Raw genomic sequence first — 20892 nt, forward strand, 5'->3', positions numbered from 1 at the left:
TCTATGGTCTCTAATTGAGCCTCAGATTTCTTTGGTTCCTCAAAGGGAAACTCCTTATTGGTCACTGGACGTCCCAGGAGGTCTTCCTCGCTAGAATTTACGTCCTCCTCTTCCCTTGTAGGTTCGGTCATGATGGTTAAATCAATGGCCTTGCACTCTCTCTTTGGATTTTCTTCTGTATTGCTTGGGAGAGTACTAGGAGGAGTTTCAATGACTCTTTTACTCAGCTGGCCCACTTGTGCCTCCAATTTTCTAATGGAGGACCTTGTTTCATTCATGAAACTTACAGTGGCCTTAGATAGATCAGAGACTATATTTGCTAAGCTAGATGGATTCTGCTCAGAATTCTCTGTCTGTTGCTGAGTGGATGATGGAAAAGGCTTGCTATTGCTAAACCTGTTTCTTCCACCATTATTAAAGCCTTGTTGAGGCTTTTGTTGATCCTTCCATGAGAAATTTGGATGATTTCTTCATGAGGGATTATAGGTGTTTCCATAGGGTTCACCCATGTAATTCACCTCTGCTATTGCAGGATTCTCAGGATCATAAGTTTCTTCTTCAGAAGAGCCCTATTTAGTACTGTTGGATGATTCCTTCAATCCATTCAGACTCTGAGAGATCATATTGACTTGCTGAGTCAATATTTTGTTCTGAGCCAAAATGGCATTCAGAGTATCAATTTTAAGAACTCCCTTCCTCTGAGGCATCCCATTACTCACAGGATTCCTTTCAGAAGTGTACATGAACTGGTTATTTGCAACCATGTCAATGAGTTCCTGAGCTTCTGCAGGCGTTTTCTTTAAGTGAATGGATCCACCTGCAGAATGGTCCAGTGACATCTTTGATAACTCAGACAGACCATCATAGAATATATCCAGGATGGTCCATTCTGAAAGCATATCAGAAGGACACTTTTTGGTCAGTTCCTTGTATCTCTCCCAAGCTTCATAGAGGGATTCACCTTCTTTCTGTTTGAAGGTTTGAACATCCATTCTAAGCTTGCTAAGTTTTTGAGGAGGAAAGAACTTGGCTAAGAAAGCCGTGACCAGCTTATCCCAAGAGTTCAGGCTATATTTAGGTTGAGAGTCCAACCATACTCTAGCTCTGTTTCTTACAGCAAATGGAAAAAGCATAAGCCTGTAGACCTCGGGATTAACCCCATTGGTCTTAACAGTATCACAGATTTGCAAGAATTTAGTTAAGAACTGAAAAGGATCTTCAGATGGAAGTCCATGAAACTTGCAGTTCTGTTGCATCAAAGAAACTAATTGAGGCTTTAGCTCAAAATTGTTTGCTCCAATGGTAGGGATTGAGATGCTTCTTCCATGTAAATTGGAATTTGGTGCAGTAAAGTCACCAAGCATCTTCCTTGCATTGTTATTATTTTCGGCCATGTCTCCTTCTTTTTCGAAAATTTCTGTCAAATTTTCTCCAGAGAGTTGTGCTTTGGCTTCCCTTAGCTTCCTCTTCAGAGTCCTTTCAGGTTCAGGATCAACTTTAACAAGAATGTTCTTATCCTTATTCCTGCTCATGTGAAAAAGAAGAAAACAGAAAAGAAAATATGGAATCCTCTATGTCACAGTATAGAGATTCCTTTATGTGAGTAGAAGAAGAGAAATTCGAAAACCAGGAGGAAGAGAGGGTTCGAATTTTTAGATGAAGAGAAGTGTTAGTAAATAAATAAAATAATTAGAAAGAGATGAGGGGGAGAGAATTTCGAAAATTAAATAAATTAAAATAAAAGTATTTTTGTTTTTAATTTAAAATTAAAGTTAAAATTCGAAAACTTAAAAAAAGAAAAATTAAATTAAATTAAACTAAAATTTAAAACAAATAGTTAATTGAAAAAAATTTTGAAAAAGAGGAAGGTGATTTTCGAAAATTAGAGAGAGAATTAGTTAGGTAGTTTTGAAAAAGATATGATTGAAATAGTAAACTTTTAAAATCAAACAAAAAGTCAAGTAGTTAATTGAAAAAGATTTGAAAATTAATTTTTGAAAAGATAAGAAGTTAGAAAAGATTTTTAAATTGATTTTGAAAAAGATGTGATTGACATTTAATTTGAAAAAGATTTGAAAAGGAAATTGAAAAGATTTGATTTTGAAAATTAAAGTTGATTACTTGACTAACAAGAAACTAAAAAGATATGATTCTAGAGTTTAAAGATTGAACCTTTCTTACTAGTCAAGTAACAAACTTAAAATTTTTGAATCAATCACATTAATTGTTAGTAAAGATTTTGAAATTATGAAACAAAATGAGAAAAAGATTTTTGAAAATCAATTTGAAATTTTCGAAAATTATGAAAGAAAAATGAAAAAGATTTGATTTTTGAAAAAGATTTGAAAAAGATAAGATTTTTAAATTGAAAATTTGATTTGACTCATAAGAAATAACTAAATTTTAAAAAGTTTTGAAAAAGTCAACTCAAATTTTCGAAATTTATGAGTGAAAGAAGGGAAAGATATTTTTTTTTATTTTTGAATTTTTAATGATGAGAGAGAAAAATACTAAATTGAAACAAAACATAAAAATTATGAATCAAAACAACTAATGCATGCAAGAACACTTTGAATGTCAAGATGAACACCATGAACACTTTGAAGATCAAGATGAATATCAAGACTTATTTTTGAAAATTTTTAAGAAAAAAAAAACATGCAAGACACCAAATTTAGAAATTTTTAAACTTTAGACACTAACAAATTGAAAATGTATATGAAAAATAAGAAAAGATACAAAACATAAAATTGCAAAGATCAAACAAAGCAAATCATCAAGAACAACTTGAAGATTATGAAGAACACCATGCATGAGTTTCGAAAATTTTAAGAAAAATTAAAAAGATGCAATTGACACCAAACTTAAAATTTGACACAAGACTCAAACAAGAAACACAATATTTTTGGTTTTTATGATTTTATTAATTTTTTTGGTATTTTTTTGTCGAAACATATTTTGGGAAAAACGAAAAAAAAGAAAAAAATTTTTTGTATTTTTCGAAAATAAGAAATAAAAAGCTTAAAAATAAAATAAAATTACCTAATCTGAGCAACAAGATGAACCGTCAGTTGTCCAAACTCGAACAATCCCCGGCAATGGCGCCAAAAACTTGGTGCACGAAATTGTGATCATCAACAATGGCGCCAAAGACTTGGTGCTCTCAAACGTGAATCACACTTTGTCACAACTTCGCACAACTAACCAGCAAGTGCACTGGGTCGTCCAAGTAATAAACCTTACGTGAGTAAGGGTCGATCCCACGGAGATTGTCGGCTTGAAACAAGCTATGGTCACCTTGTAAATCTCAGTCAGGCGGATTCAATTGGTTATGGAGATTTAATAATTAAAAGATAAATAAACATGAAATAAAGATAGAGATACTTATGTAATTCATTGGTGAGAGTTTCAGATAAGCATATGGAGATGCTTAGTTCCTTCTGAATCTCTGCTTTCCTACTGCTGTCATCCAATCCTTCATACTCCTTTCTATGGCAAGCTGTATGCTAGGCATCACCGTTGTCAATGGCTACATCCTGTCCTTTCAGTGAAAATGGTCCAATGCGCTGTCACTGCATGGCTAATCATCTGTCGGTTCTCGATCATGCTGGAATAGGATCCATTGATCCTTTTGCGTCTGTCACTACGCCCAGCACTCGCGAGTTTGAAGCTCGTCGCAGCCATCCCTTCCCAGATCCTACTCGAAATACCACAGACAAAGTTTAGACTTTCTGGATCTCAAGAATGGCCGTCCATGGATTCTAACTTATACCATGAAGACTCTGATTAAGGAATCCCAGAGATACTCATTCAATCTAAGGTAGAATGGAAGTGGTTGTCAGGCACGCGTTCATAGGTTGGAAATGATGATGAGTGTCACGATCATCACATTCATATTGAGGTGCGAATGAATATCTTAGAATCGGAATAAGCTTGAATTGAATAGAAAAACAATAGTACTTTGTATTAATTAATGAGGAATAGCAGAGCTCCACACCTTAATCTATGGTGTGTAGAAACTCTACCGTTTAAAATACATAAGTGATAATGGTCCAGGCATGGCCGAATAGCCAGCCTCCCAAAGAGGGTTCAATCATCAAAACATGATCAAAAGATCGATCCGAAGATGTAAATACAATAGTAAAAAATCCTATTTATACTAAACTAGTTACTAGGGTTTATAGAAATGAGTAAATGATGCAGAAATCCACTTCTGGGAGCCACTTGGTGTGTGCTTGGGATGAGCATTGAGATTTACATGTGTAGAGGCTTCTCTTGGAGTTGAACGCCAGTTTGTAACCTATTTCTGGCGTTTAACTCCACTTTGCAACCTGTTTCTGGCGTTTAACTCCAGAATGCAACATGGAACTGGCGTTGAATGCCAGTTTGCGTCATCTAAACGCGAGCAAAATATGGAATATTATATATTACTGAAAAGCTATGGATGTCTACTTTCTAATGCAATTGAGAGCGTGCCATTTGGAGTTCTGTAGCTCCAGAAAATCCATTTTGAGTGCAGGGAAGTCAGAATCCAACAGCATCTGCAGTCCTTCTTCAACCTCTGAATCTGATTTTTGCTCAAGTCCCTCAATTTCAGGCAGAAAATACCTGAAATCACAGAAAAACACAAAAACTCATAGTAAAGTCCAGAAATGTGATTTTTATTTAAAAACTAATAAAAATATATTAAAAACTAACTAAATCATACTAAAAACTATGTAAAAACAATGCCAAAAAGCGTATAAATTATCCGCTCATCACTAATATGACAAGTATACCCGGTTGAGGCGTCATATGAGCCCGAAGGTGGGATAGAAAGAATGACCACGACTCTGCATTTTCACCTTCCACAAGTGCAAAAGCAATAGGGATGATGTTGGAGTTGCCATCCTGTGCAATCGCGATAAGCAGTGTACCACCGTATTTACCGTACTGGTGGGTCCCATTCACACTAACTAACGGCTTGCAATGTCGAAATGCCTCAACATATGGTGGGAATGTCCAAAACAAGCGATGGAAATAAGCTGTAGAGTAATCCAATTGCCCACCTACTCGAACAGGACTCGTCTTCAACACAGCCACACTACCCGGCATAGTCATCTGCAAGCCCAATACCCATCGTGGCAACTCATTATACGAATCTTCCCAGTCTCCGTAAATTTGTGCCACGGTCTTCTGTTTGGCCATCCAAACCCTCCTATACATCGGTCTGAACCCGAAGTGTGCTTCCGTGGTATTCTGCAGTACCTTAATCGACGTGGCAGCATCAGCTCTGATCAGGGGGCATAATGAAGGCCGATATAACATGATAATCAAGCTTTCTGTGGTCACTAGAGATCGATGTGGCTAGACAAGTATGAGGACCATTGTACGGTTTTACCTCCCAAATCCCTTTGCGTTGGCGGAGGTTGACCCGGATTAGCCATACGCAATCGCTCCCGAACTCCTTGCACTTGCCATAGTACTTGCGGTGATCTGACTCCAATACCTTGTACTCAACCCCGCGGCGAATGCTATAGGTCTTTCACGCTAAGCACGACTTCCTCTTTATCCTGAAACTGCTGACCGACCTGAAATTCAGCTACACCTCTTGCATTTTGCTAGTCTCTTGCCCCGAAGCCAACAGGTACAGAGGGATCCTCCTGAGGTGCCATGGCATCCAAGTCTAGAGCAGAGAAGTGCGGGGGGTACTGATTAGTACCTGAACTAGATGCACCCCCACCCACAGGTGAAGTCGTCCGTGGTGCCTCCTCCTCGCTATCATCAGCAGTAATCGTTGCGGGTTCCACATCATCATCATCATCATCCTGTAATGCATCCTCAACCCCATCGGGTGCTCCAACCTCTCCGAATACTGGAACACACGGAGGAGAACTGCAATTTAGATTGACGGCAAAGGATGGTGAAGCCACTAAATCTGGCTCGGGTGCAATCACCGGCACTGCTGACGAGGATCCAACAGGCAATGCACTAGAGCTGGCTAGATGTCCTGTGGAGTGCATATTCCTGTTCGAGCCTCCAGAACTAGATGCCACATCCACAAGTTTTGCCAACAACTCTGGAGTCCTCATCTTAGGAAACTGACGGCGACAATGAAACAGCACCTGCATATCTTTGTCACTGCTAATAACGAATGAATCATACTTTACATCATCACGTAACACAGAAATCGGAATTCGATAGAATAACTTCTCCACCCGTTTCACGCCATGCAGTCCTAGTCTCTGGAGTATAGTATTATTAAACTCAGCGAAATTGGTCAAAGGTTTGAGAAAAACACTTTGCGGGTCCTTGTCAGTGAACTTAATTCCTGATCGCGTTTTCTTCTTAATGGACCATCTATAGTGCACAAGAGCTACAAAACTCTCATCACTAGTCATTGTGAATCTCACTCTTCTATAAAATTTCGTATAGCAGCTCATTTTTATATACCTCAGTGCTTTGTAAATCAAAACATTTAAATTCGATTTGCTCTAACGTTGGTTGCATGTGTAAATCGAATTCGATTTACGTTCATTCCTAAATCGAATCTTAGATTCGATTTATGTTCATCTCTAAATCAAATTGATTTGATTCAATTTTAATTGAACTTCGTTTTTTACCTAATTCGAATTAATTTGATTCGATTTACTACATGTTTCACTAAATCAAATTCACTCAAATTGATTTATATAGAAATCTGGTTTGGGACTTTGACGATGCATTTTTTTTATTTGGAACATTCAGGACATATTAAAATGTATTGGAGTTAATCAAGTCATTTGTCCTAATAATAATGTAAGAGGTATAAAAATTAAGTTAGATATATAACATACTTTTGGTATATACAATAATGATGTTATGACTAAGTCATAGTTTAATAATTAAGTTCAACTAAGTTGATCCAATAACTTAACAATTGATAACCATAATTTTTAGTTAAAAAAAATACAAAAAAAAGACATAGTTAAATTTAATTACAAAAATAATTTATTTACTTAGTATTTTTGATATATTAAGTCTTTTATTTATAAAATTTAAAAAAAATCTAGATAAATTCGTACCAGATATATATATGATTTCTCATAGATATTTAAATTACGTGTTTTATGAATTCACATGCCCGAAACTAATATTTTTGAAATGACTTAAATTCATCTAAAAATTAGACCATAATAATGAAAGAATTTTAAATATTTTTAACATATTAGTATTTTAATAATTTTAATAGTTAGATTCTATTATAAAAAATATATATATAATATAATATATATTATATAAAATTAACCATTAAAATCACTGAAACACTTATATTTGACAAAAAAAATATTTATGAAGTGCCTTTTTCATTAACAAAGATGTTAGCACATTGAGAGTCGTAAAGAAGATAATATGTTAGATGCAAACGGTAAAAAAATTGTTACGAAAAGAAAGGATGGACGAAAGAATTTTCTGCTATTATTTTATGGCAGTCGTTTTCAACCCCTACCACTAAATGTTCTTCTACTCTACTCACTTTTATTTTCGTATTTGTCTACTTCTCTGCATGTATACTATACAGACAGACACAATAAAATCGTAAGAAAAAGAGAAAAAGAAAAAGAAAATCAAGGAAAGAACTCTTGTTAATTAATTAAATTAATTTGACAAGCCCCTTTTTAAACCCGCAGCCGCCCAGAACAGCCACCCAAATTGCAATCTCTCTCCCCCCCCCCCCCTCTCTCTCTCTCACTCACTCACAGGAAATACCATCAATACATACACTATACACAAAAAAAAAAAACACTCCTCCAATCACCCCCCAAGAGAATCCCATAAAAACAATTATACCATTATCATCAGCACCACCGTCAACAACATCAGCAACATCTATCATCAATCAAACAAGAAGAATAACAAACAAATTAAGCCATATTCCAGCAAATGTTCCCACACTTTCTTCTTCTTCTTGCACATCAGTACTCCTCCCACTATTTCATTCCTCTCTCTCCATCTCTCCCTTGACGAGGAGTTATTACCCTATCCAAACCCATAAACAGCCCTAAAAGCTGAGAGCAAGTGAGTGAGTGGGACAGCAAAAATAAAAGAAAATTAGAGAAACCAAAGCAATAATCCACCAAGAAATAAATTAAGAAAAAAGAAAATGTCTCTTGAAGAGTCTCTAAGATCTCTCTCCCTTGACTACCTCAACCTGCTCATCAACGGCCAAGCCTTCAGCGACGTCACTTTCCAAGTCGAAGGCCGACTCGTCCACGCCCACCGCTGCATCCTCGCAGCACGCAGCCTATTCTTCAGGAAATTCTTTTGCGGCCCGGACCCTCCGTGCGGGCTTGACCCGGTGGGCGCTTCCAGGGGAAGCCCGGGTCCGACCACAACGGGCTCGTCGAGGTCCCCGGCGGGGGTGATCCCGGTGAACTCTGTCGGTTACGAGGTGTTCTTGCTGCTTCTTCAGTTCCTTTACAGCGGCCAGGTGTCCATCGTGCCTCAGAAGCACGAGGCCCGGCCCAATTGCGGTGAGAGGGGTTGCTGGCACACGCATTGCACCTCAGCCGTTGATCTCGCCCTCGACACTCTCGCTGCCGCTAGATACTTTGGCGTTGAACAGCTTGCATTGCTCACTCAGGTCTCTCTCCTGTCTGTTTCCGAACATCCATTTTTCTCTCCTCTTTTATTTATGTTTATTATTATTGGAATGGGAACAAAAAGGGACGGAGGCGGGGAAACTTGGTTTTGTTAGTTGTTGGAGTCGTTTATTTACCAATTGTTTTCTCTTTCTCTCTCTGTCTATCTGCCTCAGTGTCTCTCTGATTTGCGTGACCAGTCGTATGTTTTTCTGGGTCTTGGGAATTTGGACTGTTGCTTGCTGCAAGAATAGGAGGGTCTGGTTTTTGGGAAGTGGGAATAATGGGTGCTTTCTTTTCCCTTCCTTTTCATTCTATTTTATTCTGATTGATTATGATTTTCTTTAGGGAAAAAAAAAAAAAGAAATCTTTGGGTTATGATGGGTGATTGATGGAGGTAGTGAACTTGGATTTTGGATTCTGGATTTTGCAGCCGTTGGTTTTATGATCCCTCTAATCAATTCTGCTGTAGTTTTCTCCTTCCTCTCAATCCCTCCGATTTAAGTAATGATCTTTGAAGCTTCTTATTTTGTTTAAACTTGTCTGCGGCCTTCTCTTATAATATAATTTTGTTTGTGTTGGTCAATGTTAGTTTGACGTCCGTTGATTTCATGCGCCATATTTTGGAGACCAAAACATGAAAAAGGAAACAAAGAAAAGAAAGTTTTACTCGAATTGGTGTTTATGTTTCTCAACCAGTTACTACCCATTACGATGCACTCTAAAGTTTTTCCAAATTTAGGTGCATGATGATAAACATTGGATCCAGTCTTGTCTTCCACACACCAAACAGTGAAGCACCCACGAGATCTTTCCCAAACGCACTCACTTTCCTCATTTAGGTTCTTAGCATAAACCACATCAAAAGAAAGGTTCTGCCTCTTGAACGTAATTCCGGCAAACACATCTATCAAACATCCCATCCCATACTCTCCCCTTCCCTTTATTTTCCATTTCTTTTGTTAAACCAAATTATACCATACATAGAATGCATTATTTTCTTTCTTATAAAACGTATAAAACAAACGAAAAATATTACACGTATTGTATTTCTATTAGTCTTGATCTCTTATATACTCCTTTTATTTTTATATTAAAAATATAATAAAATAAAAAAATAAAAATAATATAAATACCCTTTCAAATAATGCAAATTAGTCCTCTTACCTGGTCAAAATTTTTTTATAAATATTTTAAATCTATATATACAGTGATAGTAAGAGTAAATAATATATTTTAACTAGTTGGACGCATAATAAAAATTAGTTACAAAATTAATTGAGATATAAAATATATATTAAAAATAAATTAAACAAATACGTATTTATACATGATGATTAATTTAGCAATTAAATTTTTTTTATGCATTTTTTAATATTTTTATGTAGCCTTGTGATCATTCTATGGCTGTAAATACCTATTATTAACAATGCTAGCTTTATTTGGGTGGGTTTTCGCAGAAACAACTAGCAAGCATGGTAGAGAAAGCGTCAATTGAAGATGTGATGAAGGTACTGTTGGCATCGAGAAAGCAAGAAATGCAGCAGTTATGGACAACGTGCTCCCACCTAGTGGCCAAGTCAGGCCTCCCACCTGAAGTCCTTGCCAAGCACCTCCCAATCGACCTCGTTGCCAAGATCGAAGAGCTCCGCCTCAAATCCTCCCTCTCTCGCCGCTCCCTCATCCCATCTCCATACCACCACCCTCACCACCACCACCACCATGATCTCACGGTCGTCGGGGATATCGAGGACCAAAAGATTCGCCGGATGCGACGGGCCCTCGATTCCTCTGACGTAGAGCTCGTAAAGCTCATGGTGATGGGCGAGGGTCTCAACTTGGACGAGGCTCTCGCCCTTCACTATGCAGTGGAGAATTGCTCCAGGGAGGTCGTCAAGGCCCTTCTAGAGCTCGGCGCTGCGGACGTCAACTTCCCGGCTGGACCAGCAGGGAAGACGCCGCTCCACGTAGCTGCCGAAATGGTGTCCCCCGACATGGTGGCCGTTCTACTCGACCACCACGCCGATCCTAACGTGCGTACTGTGGACGGCGTCACCCCTCTGGATATCCTCAGAACCCTAACCTCCGATTTCCTCTTCAAAGGTGCGGTTCCTGGTCTCACACACATTGAACCCAACAAGCTAAGGCTGTGTTTGGAGCTCGTTCAATCAGCGGCACTCGTTCTTTCGCGAGAAGAAGGGAATGCAAACCCTCCTTCTTCAGCAACAGCAATATATCCTCCTCCACTTAGCACCGATCATCATCAGGACCATAGTGGGAACTTGGATTCGAGACTGGTGTACCTTAACCTTGGTGCTTCCGGTTCCGGACAAATGGGTAGTGGTGGTGGTGACGAAGATAGTAGCAGCCACAGTAGCCATAACCAGAGAGAAGCCATGAACCGTCATGGGTCGCAAGGTGGTGGATGTGACCCAACAATGTACCACCATCATCACTCTCATCATGACTACTAAATCTTCCTGCTACCTATAACAAAGAGGTATACTATTCTGCTATAGCTAGCTTCTTAGCTGGCTCGAAATTTCTGAAAAATTTCTGACATGTTATGGTTAATTAATTTAGGTTGGTTATTAAAATTTGACAAGGACTATAGAGTACCTAAGGGTCGCATTATTTACTCTCTTTCCGTACTATCTTGGATATCTAATGTTTTATTTTTGTTAAAAAACATTCCTTTTTATAAAATTACCAAAGAGTTCGAGTATGATGGTAACGAAAATAAATTTCTATATTTAACTACTTAATTTTATTTCCAAAATTCAATGTTGCATTTTTTTTATATTCAATATATATATTATAACACTAAATTTTAAATTAAGAATACGTACTTTTATATATTTTAATATTGTAAATTATATTAATTTAAATTTAAGTTTATTTTAGATATTTGAGATATTTTAATTATAAATTTTATTCTCGTATGTAATTTATTATTTAGAATAATTATTTGTTTCAAAATTTGTTTATAATTATTTTACACCATAATAATTAAAAATATGGCTTACTTTTCAATATATAACATTATCTTTACATATGGTGGTGTAGAAGGTGAATTGCACAAAAATTCGTGATTTACTGAGTTATGGTGAACTAACAATTCGACGGGAGCCAAATTATTTTGCATAATTTGTTTCAGTGTTTTCACAATTCGTTCCAACGAATTCCTTTTAAAAATATTTTTAAAAATATAAGAATACAATTCATTTCTAAAAAATTTCTTTTAAATTCTTTTAAAAAGTACAATTTGTCCTCGGCATATTGTTTTTTTATTTTCTTAAAAAAAAAAATACAATTTACATCTAAGAATTGCTTTAAAAAAATTTTCAATTCTTTACAAAAGTAAAAAAAAAAAATTACAATTCACTCTAGAGTTTTGTTAGTTTTGAATTTGCCCTCGTATTTTCAAAAACACAAATAAATTGCAATTTTGGAATTGTGTTCAATTTTATATAATATAAAATTTTTTTGCGTCATTATTCATTTGTTATAATATCCTTATATTTTAACATATATATTATTGACAAATTTATTTTTTATATTTTTTATATTTTTTATATAAACTATTAGATCTATCATCTAATAACCTTAATGGACTATATTAGTGGATCACTAATGTGTGTCTTGCGTTATATTTGATAGATATCTTGTTAGTATATGCTCCAATTACATATTTTAAAAATATCATAAAAAATATTTGACTAAATATTTTTAAATTAAATAAAATTTTATATTTTTACTATTTTGAATAAATTAAAATTTAAATATTTGTATTATTATACTTTTATACGTGTCTTACTACATGAAAAAAAAAAAAAATAGATATTAGAAATTTTATTTAACAAATTTAAAATATGCATCTATTTGATTTTTAATACAGTTATAAAAAAATTATTATTTAGAGAAAATGATCAAATTAGTCTTTGAAAAAATATTCATTCTCCAAATTAGTTCTTGAAAGATATTTTTAATTAAATTGATCTTTCAAATATTTTAAGTTAATCATTTTAGTATTTCTATCACTTCCGTTATTAAAGATAAAAATTTATTGATGTAACTTATACAAACATTTAATTATGTATATGTTATATTATTACTTAACGTGCAACATTAATAAATTTTGGTACTGTCAACAAAAAAATGACAGAAGAACTAATACAATTAATTAAAATTTTTGAAAAATAAATTTGATTAAAAAAACTTTTGGAGATTAATTTGAAGAATGAGTGCTTTTTTATGGACAAATTTGACCATAAACTTTTATTATTTTGTCATTTGTTTTTTTATTTTATATTGAGAAAAGGACATTGACCATGATACTATTGGAGTGATGAATGGAGCTGAAATTTGTTTTCTTTTTGTCAGTTTAAATAGTAGTGTTCACTAAGTCCTCTCTCATCACTCATCAGTTACTAATTTTTTTTTTCTTTTCTCTGTGGTGTTTTCTTTTGTAGGCCTTTCAATTGGTCACCATTCGAAGTGTGGTTTCATAGGAGAACGGATGATGGATGAGGATATGCGACAAGGAGAATCTAATCAGTTTAATTTTTATCTTTTCGACTGTATAACCAGCAGAGGGGGTGCCTGGAAGAGACCCAGGTCAATCTTTTCAATCTTGCTTCACCTGTCATCTTTTTTTTTTTTTTTTTTTTCTATGATGATTATTATTACTGATGATATGTTTAGCTAATGTCACGGCCAATTTAATTAATGTGATGATAATTATTTTGGCTCATTTTTGTAATTTCAATTCTTGTCCAATCACCTTGCATACACCACTACTTTAATTAGTTTCTTAAGTTAAAATTAGTTTAATCTAGTAACTACCATTTTATGGTGTACTTTTGAGTCAGACTTGTTTAATTTAAAAATTTACATACATGCCATTATCTTAATATAAAGCTGATATATAAAAATGGTTAAATAATTTTATAAATAATTTTTAATTATTAATTTTACATAAAAATAATTATATGTGAATTTTTATCTATTGCATGATTTGTTTTTATAACGCTATATAATTTTCTTTATTGTTCTGATTAGCCATACGTGTATGTAGGCCATTGATGGTAGGATCCATTGTTTTCTTAATTAAAAATATGGTTAAGGACAAATTGATTAGTTGTCTTGCTTGAATGCAACAATGAGTGTGACCACGCACACATACATGTCAAGTTAAATAAAATTGGCACTACGTATATTCTCCCCCTTGTAATTCTCTCTTTGTCCCTTGCCTTTTTTAGGTCTCTTCAGAGAAGGGAAAAACAATCTTTACAGCTAGATCACTATTACATCTCTATATTAGCAATAATTTCTTTACTTATTGTTATTTATTTTGTCTACATTCATAATTATTAGAGATGTGGGTTTGGAAATATTCTTAGGATTTATTTATTTATAATTTCTTCCATACATATAGTTTATATGTGTCCAGAATCTTCTAATAAATAATGTCTAAAAATATTATTGTTATATTGTCTCAACCCTAATAGTTAGTAATTATGTACTGATATTTTCAAAAATATTTAAGAGATAATATAAATCAGTCTAAAATTAATTTAAAATTATTTTATTTAATATTCATCAATTATTTCTATAATAAATAGATAATATTAGGAATAATAAGTATGATATTTTTTTTTTTACAGTATCTTGTGCCAAGTTTTATATCTCTGGAGTTAATGTTATATTTCTTAAGAAGCATATGTGTCTGTTCTTATTTACAATTATTGATGTATCTTGTACATAAATTTTTTATATATTTCTTTTAGTGTATATATACCAATTGCTACTCTTGGGAAATAGTTTCCTAACACGAACTTCCACTTCTATTATTACTGAAGTTATAGGAATATGTATGGAACGGATTGCATCTTCTCAAATGAGTTTTATTGAATTTAGGGTATGTATATAGTTATATTTTCTTTGTTTATCACTTTACATGTTTTCTTATTTTAGGATTTGTACTTCAATTTCGTGATAATTTTGTGTGTTTCAGATAGAGTTTAAGGGAGTTCGATTTGTCAAGTAGCATTGAGCCATATTGGTCGGTCCTATGGCTAAAATTACATTAATAAAGTTTCGTATATGACTAGTGTCTGCTGTATAAATTTTGAAAATAAAATAATACCATTTTTGTTACTTTAAAAAAAATGGTTTGGATTCACATACATATCTATTAATTAATTTCCTCATGTTAATATTGTAGCATGCTTGTTATGTATATTCTACCTTAATTTACGCTCTCCATAATGATGATAACATAGTAATTACTGAAATAATTAATACTACATAAATTAGATGTTAACTAATTAGGTTATTTCCAGAAATAATATTATAATAAACTCTTGAATATGAGTTTCTTAACTAGCGTACAAATGATTAAAGTAAATGTTTAGCTAACATGTGTCTTTAAAAGCATAAGTCAACGATATTAACTAAAAAAATATAAAATTTTAATTTAATATATTTATTAAAATAAAAATTTAAAATTTTTTACTAATAGTAACTTTAACTTCTGTATTTTAGGCACATGTTAGTTAAACCATTAAAGTAACATGTATTGTGTATTAAAGATGGTATAATATGTTAGTGTTCCACAAGTCAGGATCTTTGTTCCCACTCACTGCATGTATAAAGTAGTGACATTTCTGATGTAATGTTCTAAGTTACTTTTAGCCATCGAATTAAATGCTTAGAATTCATGTACTTATACTTATTCCATGACAATTTAATGTTTATGATGAACATTGTCTGCTTAGCTAGATAATTTGTAGGACATATACATGCATGGACACTAACTAGGGTTAAATACATGATTTTAGACAAATCTCAAAAATGGTTGCAGTACATAGCATGTCTATATGCCTTTTTGTACCAACACATAGTGCGTATGCTCCTTTCTCTTAATCTAATGATACTACATATATTTATAAAAAAATATTATTTGTATATAAATATATGTAGTGTTTAATTTATTTTTAATATATATTTTATAAAAATAATTGATTTTTGTATACACTTAGCATACTTGTTATTTATATATGCTGATTTGTGTCAAAGGATTTTGCTTTACATTATTCAGCTCCCAGAAGCTCATATTCGAAATGCTTAGCAAAATTAAGACGTATATCTCCTTGCATTGTAGTGGGGGATATAAATGGGAGTACTCATCACCAACCTTTTGGATAGTGATGATAATGGAAGTCATGAATTAATGGTCTAGAAAGATTCAAATAGTAGTTCCTCCTTCCAATATGCCTGTCTTTTTCACTCTCTTTTGTTGTATATATAGTGTTCATACAATTTGCGCATTGTGTCTGTTCCTTTGTTCTTGTATACATACTTGATTGGAAACTTGACTCTCATTCCATGATGAGAGGGACTTCATATACATATATGATCTTCTTATTCACTAAAGATATGATTCTTTTAACGACTCATTAAGTAGTGTATATCAATTGTAGATTATATATAAAACTAACTTATCATAAGATTACAAATATTAGGTCAAATGTCGCATGCATTTTTGAAAGAAAAATGTTAGAGGGTGATATTTTTTATCATCAATATTATTTAACACTTACCAGCTGACACTATTTTTATCTATTAAGGTTTATGGTTTAAAGTGTATGATTTAAAATTTAGTAATTAGAGTTTACAGTAATAATTTAATCAATTATTGTCTAAAACTAATAAATTTTGTTAATTATGTAGCAATATTTTTTTGAAACATAGGAGAGTTAATGTTATGTTATAACTTAAGTTTTACGCATCATGCTAAGATATGCAATTTATAAATAAAAGTGTGATATGTAATATTATAGTACTAAATTTTCTAGAAAAATTACTTTAATTTGACCGTCGTTTATTTTTATTTTAGTGATAATTAAAATAATTATTAATAATATATTTACTGATAATTAGACATTAATCGTCTTATACTTTATCGTTAAAAGACTTTAATTGATAAAGACTATTTTAATGATAACAAAAATTATATTATTGTTATTATAACATATAGTGATAAAAATAAATATATAATTATCACAAAAATATAAATTAAATAAGATATATAATAGCTATTATGTTATTGTTATTAAAAATAATTTTTTATTGTAGTGTATAAAAATGAGTATATAACTTATGTATTTTTAGAAAAAATATATATTATAAAATATAAAATTATTTATGTATTTTTATTTATTAGTTTAAGTTTTTATAACAATCTAGCAATTCTATGACTTTTATTTATAGATATTAATTTGTTTTTGTTTCCTTTGTTTTTTTATTTGTAGCGTGGTATCACTTATAAATATCATCACAACAAGACAACTGAGATAGTTAACATTTGACAAATCTGATCTTAATAAATATTTTAATTCAAAAAAGAGCTAAAATTATTTAATGACTAACAGTTTATAACGTATAAGCAACACCAATAATACAAGATTTTTAATTTAGAGTTTAAACAATTTCTTTTGGTAGAAAAATTATGGGACAGAAATGAATCTTTTTAATTCTTTTTCTCAATTATTGTAAAGTACGAGATTTCACTATATACTTCTTAAATTAATAAAAAATTACAATTAAAAAAATAATTAAAAGAATTGAAAACATCCATTCCGGAAAAAGAAAAAAATTACCGAAGGAGTAGAGATCGACTGAATAATGATATGATTTTAACCCGGTCTTCCATGGGCATTTTCCATACCTTTGGTTTAGTATATACCTCTTGCCCTTTGTTGGTCACCCAAAGTAGTAACACAAGTTGAAAGCATATAATCCAAATCAATCAAAATCAAAATCTCTTCTTATATATCCCACTTTTTGTTTTCTTTTTTCCTTTTTTATTTTTAACATTTGCATCACCAATCTTCTGCTTTCCTTCTAACAAAGCAAAACATGTGGTTTTCCGGCTTCCACATCTATCCCTTTCAATAATTCTCCGCAAAATCTGGTTTGCAAATTCCATTGGCCTAATCAGTGCTGACGTGTAAATGCAAGTGTATGACTTAGCTTGTGCATAATTGCTCGCTATTGGTAAACTATATTATCATGTTATTGTTAGTGTATATACCAAATTAATTGGTGGTGTCAATTACCTTTTTATCCTCCTTGCTCTTTTTCCTTATTATTAGATATATCTTGAAAGTTCATATATCTATCTATTAATATATAATAAATAATTAGTACATATTTTTTTTTGACAACTGTACAACATCTTTATTTGACAAGTATATAATTTATTTAGTTGCCAAATGGCAACAAGAGATAACAAGTAATAGAGTAAAATATTTGGATAAAAAAGACTTTACAAACCAAATAAATACAAATTATTCAAAGTAAACATTTTATAAAAGAAAAAAAATGCTACATCAACTTTTTAAAGATATCATTTAAATAGTCTGGCCCATATTTTGAGAAGTAAGCATTTTATAAAAAATATATCTCTTTATCACTTTCTCCTCATCAACTTCACGCAGAACCTGAAAAAAAAAAATAAAAAAAAAATTTAATTTAGTAATTAATGTCAAACCAAAAAATTTTTAATAGCATTTCAAAGTATATGTTGTTAGGATATGGGAGGTTTCAAATAAATACAATAAAAAAAAGATTGAGCCAATTGAAATTATTCTCCAAGATGCAAAGGTATCATTTTCGTAATAAAATATGTTTTCTTTTTATTTATTGTTGATATTTTTATAGTGGTGTGATACATATATAAAACAGTCAAAATACATTACTTATTTTGGTAGAATCCATTGCACTATTCCCAAGGGGTTAGTAAAAAAATGACGTGGTGCTATTTTCGAGTTTCAGATGTACACTAATTTTGGTGTGTTCGACAATAAGTACTATAAGGAGAAGAATGATGTGAGTAGGATAGTGTTGACATTCTCCGAGAGGACTTTGGTCAATCATGTAAGAAGCCAAGCTTTCTCCTTGAGGCTTTCTGCCTTAAATCCTATGTGGATCTTCTAACTACTAACAAATTATCAGATTCTAAAATATTTGGTCAATGTCATATATACTTATAGGGTAGATTATGCATTTAAAAAATTTTTGTTTATGTTCCACAGAAGCTAATACCGCTGTTAATAAGTGTAGATCTGATCGGCGAGGTTGTTAGTAAGGAAGATCCTAGGAACTTGATCACTAGCAAAGGGAAGGAGACTAAGTGTTTAGTTATCATCCTTCAAAACCTCGAGTATGTATTATATGCACATTTAAAGGTTTAAGTTAAAATTATTTTCTTGACAACTTATGGTGATAGAATCTTATCCTTGGTTGTGTTATACTTAGGAATAATAGGATCAATTGCATTTTGTTTGGTGAGTCAGTTGACCATCTCCTACCGCACCTTGAAGAGGAGAGACCTGAACCACTTATTGTTGTGTTGCAATATTTTAAAGCAATGAGGTGGAATAAGAAAATATCGGTGCAAAGCAACTTTGAAATCTCGAAGGTCCATATTAATCCCGAATTAACAAAAGTCATCCAATTCAAGAGCAAGTTAGTGGTTTCGATTTTCTATATGTTTTGATTTAGGAAAAAGGTAAAAATTTCAGTTTTATCTAAAATTTTGTGACCATTAATGATTGTAGGTTAAGTAGTCCTACCGCATGAAGTTCGACCAGGATCAGCCAGGTGTTATCTCCTAATACATGGTCTGCCTTAGACGAGTTAAAACACAGAAATGTGGCTGTCAAGATAGTATAAGAAGATCTTAATTCCACGGAGGTCTAATGTGGCTAAAATTTACACAATTAATTTTGATATTGATGTGAGGATTTATACCGGTTCAAAATTTAACAAAATAATTTCGTTGTGAGCATAGCCCAAACCGACAATCGATCCTCAAATCAAAGTTTAAGTTTTGGTTGTCACAAGTCTAACCCAATAAAAGTAACCGAGTGTATTAGTCCGGGGTCGTTCTCCCTAGGAATCACAATCGAGTGCTCAAGTATTGGTTATAAGATGCAACGGGTTGGGTTGATAAAAATGCAAGAAAATAAATGGCAATAGAATAAATTCAAATAACTAAAGAGAGCAAGTAATAAAGAGAGACATTCATGGCAAGGATTGAGAATCTAGGCTTTCTATCCTAGTCATTAATTATCATATAACAATAATTATGAAGAGCTAATCCTCTTTAGTCATCTCCAACAAAGGAAGAAGGTATAATATTATCTTTACTTGAGAGAAAGTCAAATAAAACTAGTTAACTCAATCTAAAAGTCCTAATCAACTCACTAATTGAATTAGTAAGAGATTAGAGTCAATGGAAACAATATTAACTAACAACTCTAGATCACCAATATAAGTTGGGTCTTAATGACTCAAGATTGCCTAATTTCTCTTTCCAAGTCAAGAATGTTCAAAAAGCTACTCTAACATCCAACCAAGCATTTTGTCAAACACTTGAAAAGCATAAAAGGAAAGCATCATAAATTGCAAGAAATAATAAATTCTACGACTACCCAAAGCAAGGAATCAACAATAACAACTAAGGAAAGCACATTAAACATGAAATACCTCAAAATTGCATTAAAGAGAATGAAAATTAACAAGAGTGCATGAACAAAAAAGTAACCAAAATGAGAAATTAATAGAAAGAAATAGGAAAATCAAGACAATAGAACAAGAAATTGTAAAGAAAATAAGATGAAAGCAAAAATTAAACCTTAAATTTAAGAGAAATTACCCTAATTCTACCCTAATTCTAGAGAGAAGAGGGAGCTTCTCTCTAGAAACTACCTAAAGCATCATCCTAACCTAATCTAATTACTCTCCTTTTGTCCAATTTTCAATTCTGCATGAAATAGCCTCAGAAATGAGTTGGATTTGGGCCTGGAAAGTTCAGAAATTGCCCCCAGCGAACTCACTTTAATAAGGTCACATGATCAGCATCACGTATGCGCGTGGATGACGCGTGCGCGTCGCTGGCAGATTCCCTCCTCACGCGTACGCATGGGTGATGCGTGTGCGTGACCATGAATGTCCTACTCAAGTGTACGCGTGGATGACGCGTGCACGTGGCCTTGAATTCTCCCAATACTCATTTCTTCATGAATTCTCCCATTTATATGCTTTTTTCTTCACTTCTTCCAATCAATCCTTACCTTATAAATCTGAAATCACTCAACAAACATATCAAGGCATCGAATGGAATTAAAATGAATTAAATTTAGCTATTTTAAGGCCTAAAAGGGATGTTTTCACTTTTAAGCACAAATTTAGGGAGAATTACAAAACCATGCTATTTCATTGA

General features: G+C 32.8%; 2 protein-coding genes and 1 non-coding gene across 3 annotated transcripts; 2 read left to right on the top strand and 1 right to left on the bottom strand.

Moving 5' to 3' along the window:
* The first annotated feature begins 893 nt into the window (after positions 1-893).
* LOC112731980 (small nucleolar RNA R71) lies at positions 894-1001 on the top strand. Its single transcript, XR_003167724.1, has one exon. It is a non-coding gene; the product is annotated as a small nucleolar RNA R71 (small nucleolar RNA).
* Positions 1002-4746: 3745 nt separating this feature from the next.
* On the bottom strand, positions 4747-5307 carry LOC112730155 (uncharacterized). Its single transcript, XM_025780257.1, has one exon. It carries the CDS (start codon positions 5305-5307, stop codon positions 4747-4749), a length of 561 nt encoding a protein of 186 aa, XP_025636042.1.
* A 2281-nt stretch (positions 5308-7588) lies between these two features.
* Positions 7589-13557, top strand: LOC112727569 (BTB/POZ domain and ankyrin repeat-containing protein NBCL). The gene is made up of 3 exons (XM_025777367.3): positions 7589-8602; positions 10061-11100; positions 13073-13557. The coding sequence occupies exons 1-2, from the start codon at positions 8123-8125 to the stop codon at positions 11072-11074; spliced, it is 1494 nt and encodes a 497-aa protein (XP_025633152.1). The 5' UTR covers positions 7589-8122; the 3' UTR covers positions 11075-11100; positions 13073-13557.
* Positions 13558-20892: the final 7335 nt, after the last annotated feature.

Source organism: Arachis hypogaea, chromosome 12 (genome assembly GCF_003086295.3).
Source record: "Arachis hypogaea cultivar Tifrunner chromosome 12, arahy.Tifrunner.gnm2.J5K5, whole genome shotgun sequence".
NCBI classification, from domain to species: Eukaryota; Viridiplantae; Streptophyta; class Magnoliopsida; order Fabales; family Fabaceae; genus Arachis; species Arachis hypogaea.